We start from the raw sequence: 21,449 nt of genomic DNA on the forward strand, positions 1-21,449 counted from the left end.
AAATAAAATAAAAACTGCCAATACGCTGGGACCTGGTTTCAGAAATGATCATATTCGGGCTCCCCAACCAGGGTGGAGCCAGGAGGTGGGTGAAGGGTGGTCACCCAGATGGCAACCCCTCACTTGTGTAGGGAATAATAGAGAAAACATTTGCCAGTCACCCATTGATAGTCGTCCCTAAAATTACTGCACCTGAACTTCCTCGTCGCGATCTGAGTCCGCGCATGCGCTTTGAGGAACACCGATTCGAGCGCATGCGCAGTTGGCAGGGCTTGTCGCTCGTTAAACTCCCTCGCAGTTCCGCATCAGGGCCTTTCTCACTACCGGGAACACAAATGCTGTGTGTCGGCGAACTGCAGCAGCGGGCGGCTCCTGGCAGGCCGCGCCGCATTTTCCTTCCCGTCAAGCTCCCTCCCCTCCCAGCCGTGACGTAAAAGGAAATAGAAGCACCCGATTGGTCGCGGTCCCTGCCAGTCACTGTTTATTCCCGCTGCATTTGCAGCAAACTGCCGGCGGTGGGCGGGAGCTCGTTGAGAAAACTATAAGGTCATTTGAATTACGCTAGCTAAAAGGTTTCATCTGTCACAATGGAGCTGGAAATCATATCGCGGATCGGCATAATGAACGGATGATGCTCGCCCGGTCAAAGTCGACACATTCAGCCAGGCCAATCGGAGCGGAAGCGTTGTTGTCTTAACAACGACAAAAGGGAAGGCGATCCCCGGGTGAGCGTATCTGTCTCCGCGCGCCGCTATCAAGCTGAGCCCAGCGGCCGTGCGTGAGGGGAGAGGAGGCGAGCAGCAGGCTGGCCTGTAAGCAGATCAAGGGGCTCGGCGTCTGGGTGGTCTTCTTTGGCACATTACACGCTATTTCGGAATCAGGTGAGAGGCATTGGTGCGTGTGCGTGTGCGGAACAAAAGGTTGACGTGATGATGACTGTGCGCTCGCCCTCTGTCAACCTTGCGGGCGATCAGTGCGCTTAACCCATTTGACTGAGCGAGCTCATCCCGCCGCGTTACGCAGCCTCGGCGGCGAACTGCACATCCGCGGCGTCTCACGCTATCAAAACGCACTGCGGCCCCACCGAGCAACAACGCATCCATACCCGCAGCGTCTAATTGCGCACGGCACCACCTCCGGGCCCGTCCGCACGGCCTCGACAGGCCCTGCGTGGAAGCCCACATGGCACACTGGGTGCCAGCCCACAACCGCAATATGATGCTACGCGCCTTTTAAATTTCCGGGTGCAACAGCGGCAGTTGCGATGACCGTCTTCCGCTCTTTTGCTTTGCTCGCTCCTCACATTGGACGCTTGATGTGTTTTCGAAGGAATGAGGAAGGCAGAGAGCTCCTCTGTGCAAGCTCTGTGACTAATGTCATAAGAATGCACCCTTCCGTGACGCTAGATAAGAACCGTCGAGCTGCGGCGCCATGATGTAAACTTAGACTTCATCCAGAGATGTCACCGGACACTGTCACGACACACCAGCGACCGCCACCAAGGAAGCTCGGGTTTCCTCTGTGTGTCGGCTTTGTTTATATGCTGAGGTCACAAGCTGTAATGTGAAACCAAGTTCCTCTATATGAGCCCAAATTGGACTTTGCGGGTGAATATTCAAATTAACATGACAAAAATCACATTTTGGATGCATCTCCCAATCACATTTTGTATCTGTTTAGATTGTAGATTGGAGCCTTTTAACAGTTGACAAACGTTTCAGCCTTGCCAGAGGTCGGCGTGCTCTTTCTGTTTATAGCTTGCCTATGTTGAACCTGAAAGATTGCATACAATCGGTCCCAGAACAATGGTTGGCATCAAATTTGTTCAATGTAAAATCTGTCTTTCTCACCATAAAACCTTTTATGAACTATTTTGACATTGTTGACGGACAACTGTAAAAAAACAAACAAACTGTAAAGTACTATTATTACGCTGCCCCTAACCTATCTAATTGTACAATTTTTAACTGCCTGCAAGTGTAAAAATGAACCAACCCCTGTAAAAACATCCATCCAGCCATTTTCTATAGCAGTGAACATCCTTGATTGGTTGCTGGCCAAACATAAGGCACATATAGACAAACAACCATTCACATTCACACTGATTGACAATTTAGAATCTTCAATGTATGTTTTGGGAATGCGGGAGGAAGCCACAGTCTCCAGAGAAAACCCACGCAAGCAGAGGGAGAATATGCAAACTCCACACCTAAAGGCAGGACCTGAGAGATTCAAACCCCAAAACCTCCACTAGTGTATTGTATATTCCTTTCTGCTGTTGAGCCTGAACATCGCTTCTCTTGAAATGGGCACATAAACACACACTCAGAGCTGATACTTTGATGCTCACTAAACTAATGTCTAGGGAGGTACTCTTAAATCAACTTCAGGTTATTGTGTTACTTTACAGGCACATTAACCCCCCCCCCCCCCACCAAAAAATGTAAACCAACCTGTGTCATTGTCTTAGAACGGGGATGTTTGTTTTGCTCAAATACAGCACAATAAAGAGTCTTATCGCTTGAGTAACCTTGCTTCTACTGGGGTGTTTGCCACAAGATTCTTGTCACAGCCTTCACCCTTTCACTGCGTGCGCGTATGTTGTTGCAGGATGCTGCGTTTCGCGTGTTGCACGGCCCTGCTGTTCGTCTTGAGGCTGCTGACGAGCCTGCCCTGGATCCAGGTCCTGCCCGCCATCCTGATATTCTACCTGGGAAGCGGAGGATGGCGCTTTCTGCGGATTTTTGTCAAAACAATAGGCAGAGACTTGCAGTAAGTTTTGAAAGGTCCTGTGCTTTGTTTTGGTTTAAGTGCGCATGAGGAATCTCATTCATGTATTTTATGGATGCCTTTCATGTATGTTGCGAGCGTGAGCTAAAAACATTACGAGGTAGGAGTATGAATTTGCATCATCATCGGCTGCCCAGAAGGCTTGGATTAACAGAAAGAGATTCATTCAAAACTTTGTGACAGACCATGTTGCTGAAATATGGCAGTTAAAAAGTTGGCAGGAAGAGCAAACCATTCTTCCACAAAGCCAATATTCACCGTTGTTTTGTCTTCAATCACTCCTCTGTTTGTAAAAGACAAAATGGTCTCTTGTTAGAAGGAAGCCAAAGTGAACTAACCAGTTGTAATTAAGTGGAGCAAACTGTCTTTGTGTTTTAAAGTAATCGTAAATATGTTCCGTTTATTACGTATGCTGCATGGTCTGTTGAGATGCAGTTCAAGAGTTGTATCGTAATAATTCCCAGTCTTGAGTCTTGACTGATACTGTCAGAGAGGTATTCCTTCAACAATGGTTATTATTGAGCTTGTAGTTTGCAGTGGTGTACGTTCGATAAGATAATCCTTTATTGATCCCCACGGTGGAAATTTCTATATTTTACAACAGGGTAGAGTAAAACAGCTCACAGCAGATTGTTAAAACAATTGCTTAAAATAGCAAATTAAAAACTGATATAGAAGATTAAGTGACATCATTTGTGTAGCAGAGTCGATCTGTTGGTCGTCAGCAATTATACAACTCTGTCTGTTATCAGGATCTTTGCACCTTTGCAATATCAAGTGCAATGTTTCCATTTTGCCCCCGGACCGACCCTCTCCTTTTCCGCCTTGCTGTAATGTTTTATGGCAAATGTCATTATCGTCATTATCCTACGTAACAAGTGACCTTTGTTTTTCAAATATAGAGCTCAAATGAGACTTGTGGCACTCCTGTGGTTTGCATAAAGTCATAAACTTCATTATTTGGAAGTGATTTGGATTGGGTTAAAATGTTCGTGATTGTGTATTCTTGTTATATACATCCAAGCTGATTTGACACAAATATAGCTTTGAGTTTCTGAATTTTACTTTTTTCACTTAAAAAAAAAAAAAAACATTAAAAGTACTGAAAAAACTAAGGGATAGCCTTAATAACAATATTATATTTGTAATGAATACGTACTTCTCATTTTTTTAAATCAACGAGTCAGTGTTTAGACATTTTTATGCAGAATAAAGAAACATTCACATGTGTGGTAATAACAGTAATGTACTTGAGATCTAAACAGGAGCCACATTTTTATTTTGTTTTCAAATGCTTGGTTGTACATCGAAACTGTAATTTAACACCTTACCCGTTAGTTTAAAGTACACTCTAATTGAGTGTACATATAGGAGTACCTTTAAAAAACAAATCCACCATTTGTCAAATATCTTAGAATGTAATATGGTCATGAACTATTTTAATGAGCTATGTGCCGAAGCACAGAACTGAGAAAGTAAATATGCAAATAAATACAGTGTACTGTATTACCATCATCACGCATGAAATTAATACGCAGTAGATGCAAGACTGGTTGGCATATGTATGACCACTGTTCAAATTGGGCCATATTCTCCTGTTCGAGTGTAAGTCTATTTTTTTATTTTATTTTTTTTAATTATTCATTTACGTGCCTGATTTACGCACCTTTCAGCTACGCACATTGTGTAATCTGGAAAATTATGCACAGGCACCAAAGAGACGCGACTCATTGAAGTCTGAGGCAGGCTGTAAATCATGGAGCATGGGGTTTTCCTGAGACCTGGAAATGTCCTAGAAATCCATCCATCCATCCATTTTCTGAGCCGCTTCTCCTCACTAGGGTCGCGGGCGTGCTGGAGCCTATCCCAGCTATCATCGGGCAGGAGGCGGGGTACACCCTGAACTGGTTGCCAGCCAATCGCAGGGCACATACAAACAAAAAAACATTCGCACTCACATTCACACCTACGGGCAATTTAGAGTTTTCAATTAACGTGCATGTTTTTGGGATGTGGGAGGAAACCGGAGTGCCTGGAGAAAACCCACGCAGGCATGGGGAGAACATGCAAACTCCACACAGACGGGGCCGGGGATTGAACCCCGCTCCTCAGAACTGTGAGGCAGATGTGCTAACCAGTCGCTCACCGTGCCGCCTCCTAGAAATCCATTTGGAAAATATAACACACTTTAAAATCTGAAAATTCCTTCCGTAGTGGATGTGCTGTCACTAGTGAGACGTGCACACTCCATCTAACACGCTACACTTTGAAGGAGAGCACCTGTTTTTTATACTGTATGAAATAAATCCAATAAAAGTAATTCAATCAGAATACTTTGCTTATGACTAAATGCATGTTTTGAGGTTCATCAATATAAAAAAAGGGTGTGTCTGCCGTTCTATAGGTCAGCGGTGCCCTGCAGCCTTCCTTGCACCACAGACTGCAGGTGAATTACTTTAACATATTTGACAACCAACATAGTAGTAAATAAAAACAAACGATTCAACATCTAACTCATCATTGCGCTATTACGATGACTTTAATTCTTGTAATATTGAACAATGCGCTTTCCAAAAAAAGTCCAAGTTACCAGCAGCATGTTTGAAGCAGAAAAGCTCCTCTCGCTCCCAAGGTGAAAAAAATTCTTCCGGCAATCATTTTTGCCAGTGGAGGAGTTCAAGCATCTTGGGGTCTTGTTCACGGGTGAGGGGAAAAATGGAACGTGACATAAACTGGCGGATCGGTGCAGCGTCTGCAGTGATGCGGACTTTGTATCGATCCGTTGTGGTAAAGAAGGCGCTAAACCGAAAGGCGAAGCTCTCAATTTACCGGTCGATCTACGCTCCTACCCTCACCTATGGTCACGAGCTGTGGGTCGTGACCAAAAGAACAAGATCCCGGATACAAGCGGCCGAAATGAGTTTCCTCCGCAGGGTGTCCGGGCTCTCCCTTAGAGATAGGGTGAGAAGCTCGGTCATCCGGGAGGGGCTCAGAGTTGAGCCGCTGCCCCTCCACATTGAGAGGAGCCAGATGAGGTGGCTGGGGCATCTGATTAGGTGAGGTGTTCCGGGCATGTCCCACCGGGAGGAGACCCCGGGGAAAACCCAGGACACGCTGGTGAGACTATGCCTCACAGCTGGCCTCGGGGCGCCTCAGGATCCCCTCGGAAGAGCTGGATGAACTGACTGGGGTGAGGGAAGTCTGGGCGTCCCTGTTCAAGCTACTGCCCTCGCGACCTGACCTCGGATAGGCGGAAGAAGATGGATGGATGGATATTAGATTAACATTTTGAACTGAACTACGAAATATATAAAGTTGTTTTCACTATACAGTATTCAAATGTACTGAGATGTACAGAGCCCCCAAAGGGAAATGGATGAAAAATAAAAAGGGTGAGGGAAAAAGTTTTCTTCTTCCAACTTTTTTTCTCCATGTTACATTAGGGGCTTTAGTAGTGTAGAGATGCACCTGTATAATTTAAGCAATTGGAGGATGTCCAGTGGGATACATTGTGACCGTCTACAACCCTTCATTTCCATTAGAAACTGTTGTACTAACAGCTGCTAATAAGTTCTTGCTGTTTTCTTTTTCTTGTTCAGCGCGGCAGCAGTGCTATTGCAGGTCAAGATGAACGTCAAACGCCACCTCCGGGAGAAGAACACTATTCCCACCATCTTCGCTGAGACTGTGCGGCGTCACGCCAACAAAACGGCGCTGATCTTCGAAGGCACCGGTGAAACGTGGACCTTCCGACAGTTAGACGAGTACTCCAACCAAGTGGGCAACCTGCTGCTTCAGCGTGGCTTTAAAGTAAGGCAAATCTATAGTTGTAAACGTCCGCCTGTCAAATCTCCCAGCAGTTGGACACCCGCTCTGCTTTGTGTGTTTTCATCCTCAGGAGGGCGATGTGGTGGCCATTTTCATGGAGAACAGGTCCCAGTACGTGGGTCTCTGGCTTGGCATGGCCAAGATTGGAGTGGAGGCCGCTCTCATCAACTTCAATTTGAGACTAGAGGCCTTGGTGCACTGCGTAACCATTTCCAACGCCAAAGCGGTGGTGTTTGGATCCGAATTGATTGATGGTACATAGCATTTGCTCTCTATCATATCAGGAAAGCTAGCACAGACACTTCTGGATACATATGTTTAGTGATCCATTTACAGTGTGCAATGTGTGTTGACGTACGTTGCTCAGTACTCTGACAGGAGACCTTAAGTGGAGCACAGAAAATGGACAAAGCTCATATAAGATTGGCGGCTTTGGAGGGGATGTCTCTTCAATATCAGTCACTGGAGCTTTTAAATGGCTCATGGATTAAATGAAGGTATGAAGGGGAGGAATATCACAACACACAACATTGTGTTAAAAGACTGAACTGATCAGAGAACGGAGGAGGTATGCATTGAAAAATTGGGAGTGGCTGTGTACAGCTAAGATGTGCCATAACGCTGAATGATAGATTTGCATAAATTTGTCTTTAGTATGTCAGGTTTTGTGTGTGTGCATAATGCAGGTCACAGATTTATTTAAATTTTATATAAAGGAGATACCGATGTCTTAATAAAATGTTGTACGTTCTTCAGTCAAAATACATAAAGGATAAAGAATTGGAGCAAACTTATCATCCACTTGTAACACTGGTAGAAATGTCTCTCTTTTTTTCGGGCCTGGTTCTATCTCTAGGAATAGAGGCAATGCTCAACCCTGTACCCCTGTGCTGCTGAGCCAATGAAGAGAACGAGTTTCATTACCATGAGGACCGGGAAAGGGGCTAGGGAGGTGCATATAGGCACGCGGGTACTTGTTGACGTACTGTATGATTGGAAATATTGTTTTGAAGTGATCCTATGATAGGATGTTTAAAGGAAGTTCCCTTCATTGACATTGGAGAAAATAAACAATTGATCGATTGCTAGTTTTCAAATAGACAATATAGCATATAATGCATATATAATATACAGTGTATACAGTTACAGTATCCCATTTCTAATACTATGGGAGAATCTCCCTCGAAAGATTCAGAACTGCTGTTTCAGTGCCGGAGTTGTGCCATAGGTAAATCTAGCTCAATTTTGCTTAGCTGACGCCATGTTCATCTTCAACTAATAACAGAAGAAATAACCTGTAATATGATGTCATCGCTTTACCTGCAGTATTTTTGCTTTTAAACATGAGAGGCTGCATCGGAGTTGGAAGACTGCAGCCCAGCATTGTAGAGTGCTCATAAATTAGTCTTTTACCACCTCGTGGTGCTTTTTGGGTGCCTGCCAAATGTTAAAACAAAAAAGGTGCTGATGCCAGCTGATTTGAAGAGTGATTCAACATGGCTGCTTTGCGCCGCATCCTCAACCTGTTTTTTTCTTAATGGCGGCATGCATTTTAAAGGTAGTACAAGGGAACACGCAAGCCAATTGGGGGCAGCTTGTTTCCTAACAGAGTGATTGGGTTGAATTTCATTGTCCTGAATCTGACATTTATATTGTACCACATGCTTGGGTTTCTGAATTAGGTTAATAATTGTGCCTCGTTTCCTCCAGCTGTGTCCGAGGTCCACATTTCAATGGGGAAGACGGTGCAGATGTTTTGTTCTGGAGACTGGGACCCCAAACGGGTACCGCAGGGTACCGAGTGCCTCGAGCCGCTGCTTGCCGCTGCTCCTTCGCACCTGCCCAGTCGACCACAACGCTGCTTCACGGGTAAGGAGGCCACGCCCGGAAAATCATACCCAGCGATGTTTATGAAATTCAAACGGGGACAAAAATTGCTTGTTTACAAATAGCTCTCTGGAGGGCCTGCCCGCACATCCAGTGTGAAATTACCCAACCAAATAGATCTTTTGTTTGCTGCCTTTATCCAAAAATGTTCTGAATTTGGCTTCACAATTTGGCTAATTTACATAATGCTGCCTCCACACGTGTGGTTTCTGGCTATATTAGGCCCAGATTAGCATGATCAGCATTAGCTTCTGATAAATACAATTGCGCGAATGTTTGGTAAAGTTGTCAACGTGGGGCTGGGGGGTATTTGTGTTTGGCGATGTGTCTGCTGCATGTGTTACATGCACAGATTCACTGCACTAATTTTCAAGTGTAATTTGGCTGCTTGGTGATAAATTGTTGCCTCCACGAATGATGTACACAGTCATGGTTGGCAAAAACTGCCAATTTTTAGCCATGACTGTATACTATATTTGAATAGGCGCTGGCTTTTTTCTTCACACTCTGGGCAAGTAGTTGTCCTTGCACTGTTACAACTAACTAGCTTTGCTAAATATATGGCGCTAGGCAGACTGAGCAATGCAGCGAATAACTTTTGTGATCTATTATAACCAAAGTCAAACAAGGAATTATCAAGTACAGTATAAAAGATATCATAGATCTATCATCCAGGGCAGGAAAATATACTTACATATAAATACAAAATATTAAATCTATTTCCCTTTTATTGTGACTAACTCATTTATCTTAATTAGATGTTTTAGTCAGAGAAGAAATAGCTTACATCTCCATCCACACAACATGAATAGAAAATATCAATTTACTCCCTATCTGCTCACTTAATCTTTACCTGTGTAATCAATGACGACAACGGTGCAGTTGCGTTGGCAATAAAACTATTGACCTTCGCCCACATATTTGGTAAATAAAGGTCGTCCGAGCAAACGTCTTTTGGATCAGTCAGTTTAGGGTTTGATCAGAGTGTGTCTCTGTTGAATACACATTTTTTTCTGTCTCTATATGTGCCCTGAGATTAACTGGCGACCAGTACGGGGTGTGATCCGCCTTTCACTCAAAATCAATTGAGATAGACTCAGGCTCCTCCTGACCATTTAAGGAAATGGTCATTTGAACTATTCAAATCTATTCAATCTAAACCATTCATCCCATTCTGTGTCACAGGGAAATTGGATTCTTTCTTAAATTGGTAGGCGGGCACACCTGGGGTTGATCACCTGTCAATTAGAGGAATGACACATAAAGACAGACATTTACACTATGGGCAATTTAAAGTTTTCAGTGAATTTAGCATGCATGTTTTTGAATCTGGAGGCCAGAATACAGAATACCACGCAAGTCTAGCTCAGGTTTAACATGTAAACTGCACACAGAACGAATTTGAAACGTTAACTATTTTGTCAACTACTGTGCAGTGTCACCCACATACATAAAACATGTTAAGATAGTTAATTAAAAAATTACTGTGAGCTCAATACTCTGTTTTCCAGATCGCCTCTTCTACATTTACACGTCAGGAACCACCGGGATGCCGAAAGCTGCCATTGTTGTGCACAGCAGGTAGGTGGCAAGTGCGCTGCTAAGACAGGAAGCTCCAGACTGATTGAGTCATGTGGCCTTTTTCAACGAGTCAAGTAGTGAGCTAAACATTGTTTTGACTTGACTCACACGTTCCTCTGATCACAGGTATTACCGCATGGCCGCTTTAGTCTATCACGGTTTCAGGATGACACCAGATGACATCTTGTATGACTGCCTTCCACTCTACCACTCTGCAGGTAAACACACTACTGTATATGTGACTATATAAAATAGCTTTAGGGCACATTATATGAAAAAGGTAAAATATTTAGTTTTGCGAGAACGTACAACATTTTTCAACTATGAGTTTTAGTTTAGTTTTTTTTTAGTTTTAGAGTTCTTCCGTAGCAAACTCAACTGACCATGACTTTATGGACTGGGTGTGGTACAGTCATTCTGGATCAGAAAGTGGCCTTCCCCAAACTATTCCAAAAAAGATGGGATCATAAATTGTCCCAAATGTCTTGACAAGACCAAGAATTAAGATTCATGGGAAATGAAGGGGTTTAAACCAACCTCTGATGTATTGACTAAGTGATGTGTCCCAAGACTTTTTTGTTTGTATTGTGCAATTAATTTCTAATATTTATTTCTCTCTGCTTTTTTTTTTTTTTATCCTGACACGACATTGGTAAACTACTACTTAAAAAATAAAAAAACAAAGCCAAACCATACCCAAACAGTCTTTTTTTTTTTTTTCCACTTTTCCGTGTACCACGTAAAGTGTGTTTAATTTTACTTTTAGTTTCAAATGCCTTCAACTTCAATGTCTCCATGGTGTCTAATAATGCAAACTTTTTGACAGGTAACATTGTGGGAGTGGGCCAGTGTATAATCCATGGCATGAGTGTCGTCCTCAAAAAGAAGTTCTCCGCCTCCCGTTTCTGGGACGACTGCGCCAAGTACAACTGCACTGTAAGCAAGCAAACAAACAAGTTATTATTATTTTTGTCTTCTTAATGTGTTTTTCATTTTTGTAAGATGCAGTTGCCATATCACCTTGTCCCTCAGATTGTGCAGTACATAGGTGAGATTTGCCGCTACCTGCTCAACCAGCCAGTTCGGGACATGGAGAAACAGCATTGTGTGCGGATGGCGCTAGGTAACGGCCTACGTCAGTCCATATGGGAGGAATTCATGACGCGCTACAACATTCCACAGATAGCAGAATTCTACGGAGCAACTGAGTGCAACTGCAGCTTAGGAAACTTTGACAACAAGGTAGGCATGTGAAACAGGAGTCACTTAAATACCCTGGTTGTCCAAATGCACACAATGCGTTTAGTTAGCATCTTTCTGCATATGTGAACACTCCAAACTCAGAAATGAATCAAAATGTCATCTCGTCTTAATGGACCAGAAAAAGAACTGTCGTTTTGTAAAAAGAACTCAAAATTTAAAAATGTTTTCACTCAACTCTCCCAAATAATTCCGTTGTTAGTAATTCAAAACGGCGCACATCTGAACGCTGAACATTAACTCAGACTCGTTAAAAGCTAACCAAACTGGGATTACCTCAGGAGAACAGAAAGTGGTTTAGGTTGACATTATTATTTGTATTGCGTGAGGGCCAGGGCTTCTCTAGGTTATGATGTTTGGGGTGGCTTAGCCCCCCCCAAAAAAAAATTGTCAATGGGGGTGAATTTTAGGGAACCCACAATTTATCTTAGGGGCGCTAAAACAATAAATCTTTGCCATAAGCACATACTACCAAATAATTTTGTGGGTGCTTGTGAGGTTTTTAGGCCTAGTGAGGCCTAAAAGGCCTAGGTTTTTAGGCCACTGACTGACATTTTATTCCACTTGAAGTGGACCACAAAGGTTGTCTTTCATATGGACCTGCAATATGATTGAAAAAAAGGACAAAGTCCCTTTTCTGATGGTGCCCTTTCTATTTCACTTTAGTAGGACAAGTTTTTTAAAAGGCATTTTATGTGAAAACCCCTCCTAAAATGGCTGTAAACCAACAGGAAGGGGACTGATCTTTTTGCATTTGCACTCCTACAATCTACTCCTGGTTTAATAATATTCATCCACGAGGGTTGTGGGCATGCTGGAGCCTATCCCAGCTGACTCTGGGCGAGAGGAGGGGTATCGCAGAGCACACATAGAGAGACAACCACTTGCCCTCACATTTACACCTACAGGCAATTTAGTCTTCAATTTACCTACAATGCATGTTTTGGAGATGTGGGAGGAAACCGGAGTACCCGCAGAAAATCGACAAAGGCACGGGGAGAACATGCAAACTCCACACAGGCGAGGCCGGATTTGAGTTCCTCAAATGGACATTACACACATAAAAAAAGAGATGGTCATCAAATTAATTCAGTAACGAAATAAGTCAATGTAACAACACGGATGTTAGAATGATGCTAAAATGACCCTGCTTACCCTTTGATGCTCGTCAGTGTCCTGTTAGGGCTTTGTGTTAAAGAGATCCTTTCTTCTGCTTCGTTTTTTTTCTGTGGGGTTGGACTGAGGAAGTCAGCTTTTGCACCCTTTGTTTTAAATGACTTTCCTAACATTTGGTGTTGCGATGTCCTGCAGGTGGGAGCGTGCGGCTTCAACAGTCAGATTCTACCTTTCATCTACCCCATCCGACTAGTGAGGGTAGATGAAGAGACCATGGAGCTCATCCGAGGGCCCGACGGCGTCTGCATTCCCTGTAAACCCGGTGAGTGGATTTATTATTACTGGATGTGGCTGTATGAAACTACACCAGTGAACACTAGTCCGCTGTGACCTCACTTTCCCAATGTCCATCTGTTTAGGCGAGCCTGGTCAGCTGGTAGGCACGATCATGCAGAATGACCCTCTACGCAGATTTGATGGCTATGTCAACCAATCGGCAACCAGCAAGAAGATCGATCATAGCGTGTTTAAAAAGGGAGACAGTGCTTATCTTTCTGGTAAGTATGCACCGTTTATCCAGTATATGTGCACGATTGTATAATTGGTGTCTCCTCCTCTCACCAGGTGATGTGTTAATCATGGATGAGTGCGGCCACATGTACTTCAAGGATAGGACAGGCGACACCTTCCGCTGGAAAGGAGAGAACGTCTCGACCACTGAGGTGGAAGGGACCCTCAGCAGGCTGCTCGACATGAAAGACGTCGTGGTCTACGGGGTGGAAGTACCCGGTAAAGTGTGAAATACACACAACACGTGAACCTGCCTGATAATACAATCGACACCAATGATTCGAGGGAACAATCCTTCGCATTTTTGTGCATTTAGGCGCAGAAGGGAAGGCAGGGATGGCCGCCATCGCTGATCCTAATCATTCCTCTGACCTGGACAAGTTTGTGAAGGATCTGGACCAGGCTCTTCCTCCATACGCCAGGCCGATCTTCCTCCGCTTTCTACCAGAAGTCAGCAAGACTGGTAAAATAACTCTCTCTTTAGAAATTATACAGTATATGGCCGCACATCAATAAACAAGAATATGGACGGAAAGTTCATTTATTTCAGTAGTTCAATTCATAAAGTAAAACTTATACAGTCGTTAAACTAAAATAACCCAATTCGAATACTTTTTAGAAGATTTATTCATACCCAATTTCTTTATTTTAAATGATTTTCAATATTATGTAATATTCCCAATTTCTGTATGGTAAGTTTGGGGTTTTCGTTCAGAAAAATAAAGCCATGGAATATTTCACTCTGTGTGTCGTGAATCAGTGTAATATGTGAGTTTCACTTTTTAAATTGAACTACTAAAATCAATTCTCACAGTACTCCACAATGTTCTCGTTTGTTAAGATTCGTTTTGAAAGTACAGTCATGCCTTGATAGAAAAGTTGAAATCGTCCCATGACCACGGTCCTAACTCAAATCATCATCTGTAGAAATGAATGGAAATGCCATCAATCTGTTCCAGCCACCCACACCCCCCCAAAAAAAACAACAAAAAATGTTTGTAATGTTTTTTGATGAGGAAAAATATCACTCTATAGTATTAAACTTCATAAAAACATACAGTACTGACAATTAAATAGAATTTGAAAGAAACTATTTTTGTCACACTTTCTCCTGCAATGCACATTGTGCTGCTCAGTCTGGTGTATACACCTTGACCACCTCGGGGCAGTATCAGAAAGACATGCATACAAATACACTGTACTGTACTCAGCATAAATATTAGTCGTTCTTCGCAAGGGATATGCCTGTGAGTAGTGTTCTATTATCTGTCTACATGTGTTGCTCCCAGGTGTGTGTTCAGATATCCATTGCTTAAAGGGTAACAACAGCGTTACATCGATGCTAATTGGGAGCCTGTGTGCCTATAGTGTTTCCCATTGTATGCTAGTGGAAGCCTATGTGGGTGTTTCAAATACACATGTAATTATTTTTTTTTATGTTTAGTTTTGACAGTAACCACCAGCTGAGAGTTACAATAAACAGCTTGAAGCCTCTTTTTTTGGAAGAATATTTACTAATTTTATCTGCCAAACTGCTGTTTGTTCTGAAGTGAAGTCAAATTGCCAATTGTTTGAAAAGGAATAGGAAGGAGTATAAACATATTTAATCCTAACTCAATTATCAATATTAAATTACGAACATATAGGAAACTACAAAAAAAAATACAGTATAATTATTTTTAAAAGTTTAAATACAGGTCAGCATCTTAATGTAGTGATTGGCCTGACTGCCTCACAGTCGAGATGTTCTGGGTTTGAATTTTGACTCCTCCCTGGCCTGTGTGGAGTTTGCATGTTCTCCACGTGCTTGTGGTTTTCTAAGGATACTCCAGGTTCCTCCCACTTTCTAAAAACATGCATGTTAGGTTAACTGAAGACTTTAAATTTTCCTTAGATATGAATATGAGTTTGATGGGTGGCTTGTCTTTTTGTGCCCTGGGATTGACTGGCGACCAGTCCAGGGTGTTCCCCGCCTCTCACGCCTTAAAGTCATTTGCACAAGCGCTCTGGAAAATAGATGGATGGACCAAGCTTAAAGTCAAGAAGCTCTTGGTTTAAATCTAAACAAATAATTTTGAAAAAGGAAATTACTTTTTATTCACCCTGTATACTACCTCCTCTTTTGTGTGGATTCCAATTTGTTTGAAATATTGACAAATATTTACATGTCATCTCAGGAACGTTTAAATTCCAGAAGACGGAGCTTCGTCGAGATGGCTTTGACCCCCGAGTGGTGTCGGACAGACTGTTCTTCCTTGATTCCAGTAGAGGGCGCTACGTGCATCTGGACCAGGAGCTGTACCGCTCCATACTTTCAGGGAAACATAAATTGTGATAACGGAGCTTCCCTCGATATCTCCACCTATATGAATACACACGCTCACACACAAATGGATACAAAAATGAAGAGGTATTATGTGATCAAGATGGAAAGTTGCAGCAAATGAAATTGCCACACACATTCCCACATCCCCAAAGCGACTTTTTGGATTGCTACATAACACGCTGCAGCGCTCCCTTCATCCCTGCTGAAGTCTCCCTGGCAACCCCTCAGGCTACCTCAGTTAACACACACACACACACACAGCGGCATAAACCCAGTAACCAGATAGCTCTGGTAACTTGAAACCAATCATCACAACCACATTGAGTCTGTATTGGACCATGAAAGCGTTGGAAGCTGGAAGCTCCCCAGGACCACCCAAAAAGTACCGGGAACCACACAGACTTGAAGGATGCTAAGAAGGACTGTGGCCCAGAGAAGCTGCTTCTTTCTTTTGTCTTTGACTTTGTCTGGCAAAGAGGTTTCAACTGCACTATAAGCCAACAGTGGAAAAGCTATTGTAGCACACAGTCTCTGCAGCCTCGTCGTGCACATTCCAACTTTGGCCAACACGAGGCAACATGTGGCAAAGACATCAAGTGTTGAAGGGCCACTCGACTCGAGTGCAATACTGCAAAAAAAAAAGAAAAAACACCCCACAGGAGCTGATGTGAATCAAAACTTTCAATTCAAATATGTTGCACCAAATATATTTAGTTTGTTTACATATTTAAGGAAACATGGAAGTTATTTATGTTTGTCATAGCCATGAAAACATCTTTTGTTTTGTTTGTCTGTTTGACATCTCTCAAGCTTTATTTGTAGGGAGAGTCGTGCTGCAGAAAGTACATTCAAGTGGTTCGTTTCGTAACTACAAAGGAATAATGGGAACACTGAAAAGAAAAAAATGTCACAATGAACTCAGAATTACAAGAGTAAAGTTTTTTTGTTTTTGTTACAAATTAAATTACAAGAAAAAAGATACATTTTGGAGGGAATAAAGTTGCAACATTACAAATACAAATTTACACGTGTCAAAATTACAGCTATTCTCCTGTTATGACGTTTTTTCGTGTAATATTTTTCATTAAATAATTTTGCCCATTCTCGTAACAATGCAACTTTATTCTCTTAACATTGTCTTAACAATTTCTTCTCATACTATGTCTATCCTTGTAACATAACATTACTTTCTCAACAATCAAACTTGTTGTGACGTTACATTTTTCTCTTAACATACATTTTTTTTATTCGCGTAACATTGCAAATCTCACTGCAACATTGCAATCTCTTAACATGACCAATATTAGAACTATTATCGTTATTCTCTTTGGACAGTAAATTTGTTTTACTAAGGTAAGCTTGTAACATCGGGGCTTTCTTCTCATAAAAGTACCCATTTTTTTCTGATAATATGATTATCCTGGTAACATAATTATTCTCTTAGTTATACAGAATTTTTCTTGTAAAATTACAACGTCATTCTTGTAACGAGAGAATGAGGAACAGGAAAATGGGGAAACCTACTTTTCTCGTATTGTTGTGACAATTCTCTTTACATTATAACGGTATTTGTTGTACAATTACCACATCATTGTTGTAATATTACCACATTTTTCTTGTGATAATGACTATTCTAGTAACATAGCTGCTTTAATTTCTTAATAAATACTACTTTACTGTTGGAACATTACGACTTATTTCTCGTAATGTTATGACTTCATTGCTGTAGCATTATGACTAACAGTATGACTCAATTCTAGTAACATAAAATTACAGTTAGTTTCTTGTAAACTTTATTTTTTTGGGCATTTATCAAAACATTACAGCTTTATTCCCCGAGCAGTACTTGTTTTTCCTCAGAATGTTTGTTCTTTTCAGTGTGTCCGTAATATTCCTTTGTACATAACTGACTTGAGTAACGCAGTGCTGTGCTGCTTTGTTAGGGTAGACTGACCTTTCTGTGTGTGTCTGGTTGAAGACAATATACACTAAGTGAAGAAAATATATAATATAATTATAATGAGTACTTCAATTTAGCCAACATAGATCCAAAGAGGGTCGGTTGGAGTAGGGAAAAACTGGGAAATTCCAAATATCTTTTTTTTTTTTTTTTTTTTTTTTTAAATAATTGTTTTATTTGTGGTGGCACGGTGGCCGACTGGTTAGAGCGTCAGCCTCACAGTTCTGAGGACCCGGGTTCAATCCCCGGCCCCGCCTGTGTGGAGTTTGCATGTTCTCCCCGTGCCTGCGTGGGTTTTCTCCGGGCACTCCGGTTTCCTCCCACATCCCCAAAACGTGCATAAATTGGAGACTCTAAATTGCCCGTAGGTGTGACTGTGAGTGCGAATGGTTGTTTGTTTGTATGTGCCCTGCGATTGGCTGGCAACCAGTTCAGGGTGTAGCCCGCCTCCTGCCCGATGACAGCTGGGATAGGCTCCAGCATGCCCGCGACCCTAGTGAGGAGAAGCGGCTCAGAAAATGGATGGATGTTTTATTTGTGTTTGCAGTGTCTGTCATCAGAGGTTGTAGAGGCATGAATGAGTGTCATCAACCACTAGCAGAGCACTGAGCCTTAATGTGGTTCACACGTCCTGGAAAACACACATACCGGTACACACACACACAGAGTGGTTCTCAAGGTCGCTTTCTTAATTCAGCGCCTATCTTCAAACTTTTTGTCCCTTTGTCATCAAATTCAAAACTTATAAGCTCGGGATTTCACTCGTGAGAATTTTGCGCCGGCCGTTGATGTCAAGCGAGCAAAGTTGCGGGCAAAAGTTGAGCGAATGCTTCCAAAATTTGCTCCCTCATGTTTCGACTCCGTCCCCTACGTCTTTCGTCCAAACTACAAAGCTTGTTTTTCAAAAAGTTGTCCCTTGAGTTGTCTTTGGGTGCTTTCACACTCGCACCTCATGCACTCTAGTTTGTTTCCCCTCTTGGTGTCCTTTGTTTGGTGCAGTGTGAACTCGGTAATGGAACTAGGGTGCAGAGTCAACAAAACTCAGGATCCAAACTCAACCCCAAATAAACGACTCCTCCATATTGTGCTTTTAGCGCAGTTTCACTCACTAAGCCATCCAGCCAACCTTCTTTCTGTTTCTGTTTCTTGCGACCAATAAGATGAGGTTTGTGGCTTGTTGTGATGCATTTTAGTTGGCTTTATTACCGTGTGACAGGAAGCCAAACTGGGGGAAACACTAAGCACTCTTGAAGACATTTTGTGGTCTGCTTTTACATCCCACATGTAAAACATAGCTGTTCTTCCCACCCTCATTGTGACCCCTTTACATGTGACCATATCCCGATGAGCCAACACTACAGCCAGGGGCAAATTTGTCGCCGCTAACCCCCTTGTTGTCAGTTTATGTTCTTTAATGATGAGTGTCTCACGAATGTTCTTTCACAAAAATTGAAAAAGGACTGCGATGTATGTCAAAGTTTATGTCAGGGGAATACTTGAGGGCTGTTAATGATGCTTCCGAGACCACCAAGGCGGCGCGTGACTAAACAGCCTTGCAGGAAAAGCACTCTGAAATGGATGTTTCCATTTTTTTTAATTTTTTTTTAATGATCTTAAATTATTATTTCTGAGCAACTGATAATTATATTTTTGATTGTTCCATTTTTTTTTTTATTTTACATGATATGTGTGTGAAACTTTTGAGCTGTGTGATTATTTGTGGGTGTGAAAGGGGACAGGGTTAATGCCTGAGTGTAAGAAAATCTGCTGCAGACGTCAGTCACATTTGGATACAACATTATTTTTTTTTAAATCTCTGAAATTATTTCATGTTAAGATACAGTTTTGAAGAGTGTATGGAGATTTGGAGTTGTTGGACCAGAAAAGGTGCACATTTTCACATAAATAGTCTTTAAATGAGCTATTTTTCATGATGAGCATTGAATTTGGTGTTTTCTTTTATTATGTCACCTGAATCTTGTCGAGATGTTAACCCCTCCTCGTCCAGACTGCAAATTAAAAGCCCATGCTCTAAGCCACCACTGCCTAATTCAACCATACACATGTACACACACTGTTTAATTTTACATTTGATGGGTATTTGTATACAAGGAATACAAAGGTGGGTTTTTCTTCATCTGTTCCCTTTAAATGTTTTATTGTGATGTCATGAGGGATGAATTGAAGTATAAAATGTCCTAAAAATGCAACATTACATCTAATGATTGTGAATTGTTGGAAATGTCACTCTATTTCTATTGGCCTATTAAAAGATTGTAATTATCTATAGTATATTCACCCGTTGTGTTTTTAACTGTTCTTACCAAAATGTAACACATATAAGCTAGTGTTAAGATTTTTTTTAATACAATCTGCAAGACTTTCAATGAAGTTCAATACATGAGTTCATACGAACTATAACATATAATTACGTTTAAGCAGCACTGTTGTGTCTCTGTACTCCCTCTTGGCTCTATTCAACACGTCCAACCTGATTGGAGTTTTTCTTTCTCTTTTGTGCCCCAGTAACATCAAGTGATGCGTGTTTGTACGTGAGTTTTTTTAAAGCTTATATTTGTTTCGTTTTGAAATATGTCCCTGCACATGCAGCAGCTCGCAGCTCATGCAGTGTATGGAATATAAAACGGGGGAGGTGTGTGAGGTGTGCTGTGTGTGTGAAACACACACACCGATATCCTCTTATCGTTGAATATTGAATAAAAGTACTGTATGTGAGTTTCAAGCAAAATGAGAAAAGGTATGCTGAAAAATGATAAATCATGAATAAAAACTATTTAAATTGTTGACGTGGGCACTGGGTGGTGAATGACACATCATGATGCAGCAGTATTCATTCCTTTCACCCGTATGGAACAATTGCAATGAACATTCAAGGGTCAAACTGTAGCCATCAGAGCCTTTATGAACAGTACGGGCAAGGTTTTAAGTAACATTTCAACATTTATAACAGTTGTATGACTAAGGTTGGGCGATTTGTCCTTAAAATAAAACCTCAGATGTTTTTCACAAAAATCACAGTTTTAATTTTAATTATTTCTCCTTCCCTTTGCTTATAGAAAAAAATGATGATATTCAAAACAAGTTTTGCTTTATTTCTCCTAATACCAAATAAGCTTTGGAACTGTGTTTTCTCTTGTAGAGTTTTACAGGTGAGGCAAGGCAACATTGGCAAAATATTTGCAACTTGGAAGCACTTACCTCGGTCGAAAGTTTCCAAGATGTTGACAAATCGCTGCTTTTCAACGTATAAATGTGCGCCGTCGTTCGCAATGTTAAGTGCGACTGACTTTGTGATGGTCTTTCACCGGGGTCCTTTCTTGTCATACGGAAAATAATCGCCAACCCAAAAACAACGTTTAATTGATATGGATCAATATCAGCAGTCTCTTGGGGGCACCTACTCGTCACCAGCCAGCAATATCTAGGAAGAGACCCTATGAGGGGCTTTTCCGACACATTAGCGTTGCCGTTTTTAAAGCAGTGCCATTGTTTTGTCATTGACCTGGGCCAATGTCAGCCGTCCCCTTCAGCTAGGGGGCCATGGGCAATCGCCTGTGTTGCCTGCCGTGTCGCAGGCTCTGCTGGGAGGTGAGTCTCTTCACGTTCATACTAAGGACAGCTGCGTATTCCGTTCTTTTAGTATTGATGTTAAATTATTGTCATTTTGGCCGTTAGATTAAGCAGCCAGCACAGTAAGCACCTTTTTCGTGTCTGTGGTAATCGTCACACTTTTTTCATTTGCCATCACTGCTACCCAACTGTGGGGAAAAAAACACTCACACAAGAAAAGCCAAAGAAAAATAAATGAGTGTGAATTAATAATTTTGTGTCTCACAAAATTGAACTCTTGCACAATGAATTTTTTTTTTGTGTGACTTTTTAAATGTTTTTATCTTTCACAACATACAGGTGAATTTCCAAATGCTGCAATCTTTAAGGTGTTTGAAATAGGTGGCTCCACTGTGCCTCCATGGAAAATGCTAACTTACTTTTAGTAACACTGGACTTTCTGTGCCAGGCAGAGAAACATAACAAACTCTATTCACCACGAAAGTGTTCCCTATTACAACATAACTCCCCGCGTCTAATTATCAACGCTCATTTACAGCA

The 21,449-nt window shown here is 41.8% G+C and overlaps 1 protein-coding gene across 2 annotated transcripts; it reads left to right on the plus strand.

The window, feature by feature from the left end:
- Positions 1-504: 504 nt before the first annotated feature.
- Positions 505-20,123, plus strand: slc27a4 (solute carrier family 27 member 4). 2 transcript variants are annotated; one of them, XM_061698712.1, is made up of 14 exons: positions 505-881; positions 2,611-2,772; positions 6,390-6,600; positions 6,689-6,872; positions 8,329-8,487; positions 10,017-10,086; positions 10,213-10,304; positions 10,913-11,022; positions 11,119-11,328; positions 12,658-12,784; positions 12,882-13,019; positions 13,087-13,251; positions 13,349-13,495; positions 15,210-20,123. In XM_061698712.1, exons 2-14 carry the CDS (start codon positions 2,612-2,614, stop codon positions 15,365-15,367), a joined length of 1,932 nt encoding a protein of 643 aa, XP_061554696.1. In that variant the 5' UTR covers positions 505-881; position 2,611; the 3' UTR covers positions 15,368-20,123. The 2 variants fall into 2 exon arrangements, with proteins under 2 accessions (XP_061554696.1, XP_061554697.1); XM_061698713.1 differs by having other exon boundaries at positions 15,227-15,355.
- Positions 20,124-21,449: the final 1,326 nt, after the last annotated feature.

This window comes from Phycodurus eques, chromosome 15, assembly GCF_024500275.1.
Source record: "Phycodurus eques isolate BA_2022a chromosome 15, UOR_Pequ_1.1, whole genome shotgun sequence".
Taxonomy (NCBI): Eukaryota; Metazoa; Chordata; class Actinopteri; order Syngnathiformes; family Syngnathidae; genus Phycodurus; species Phycodurus eques.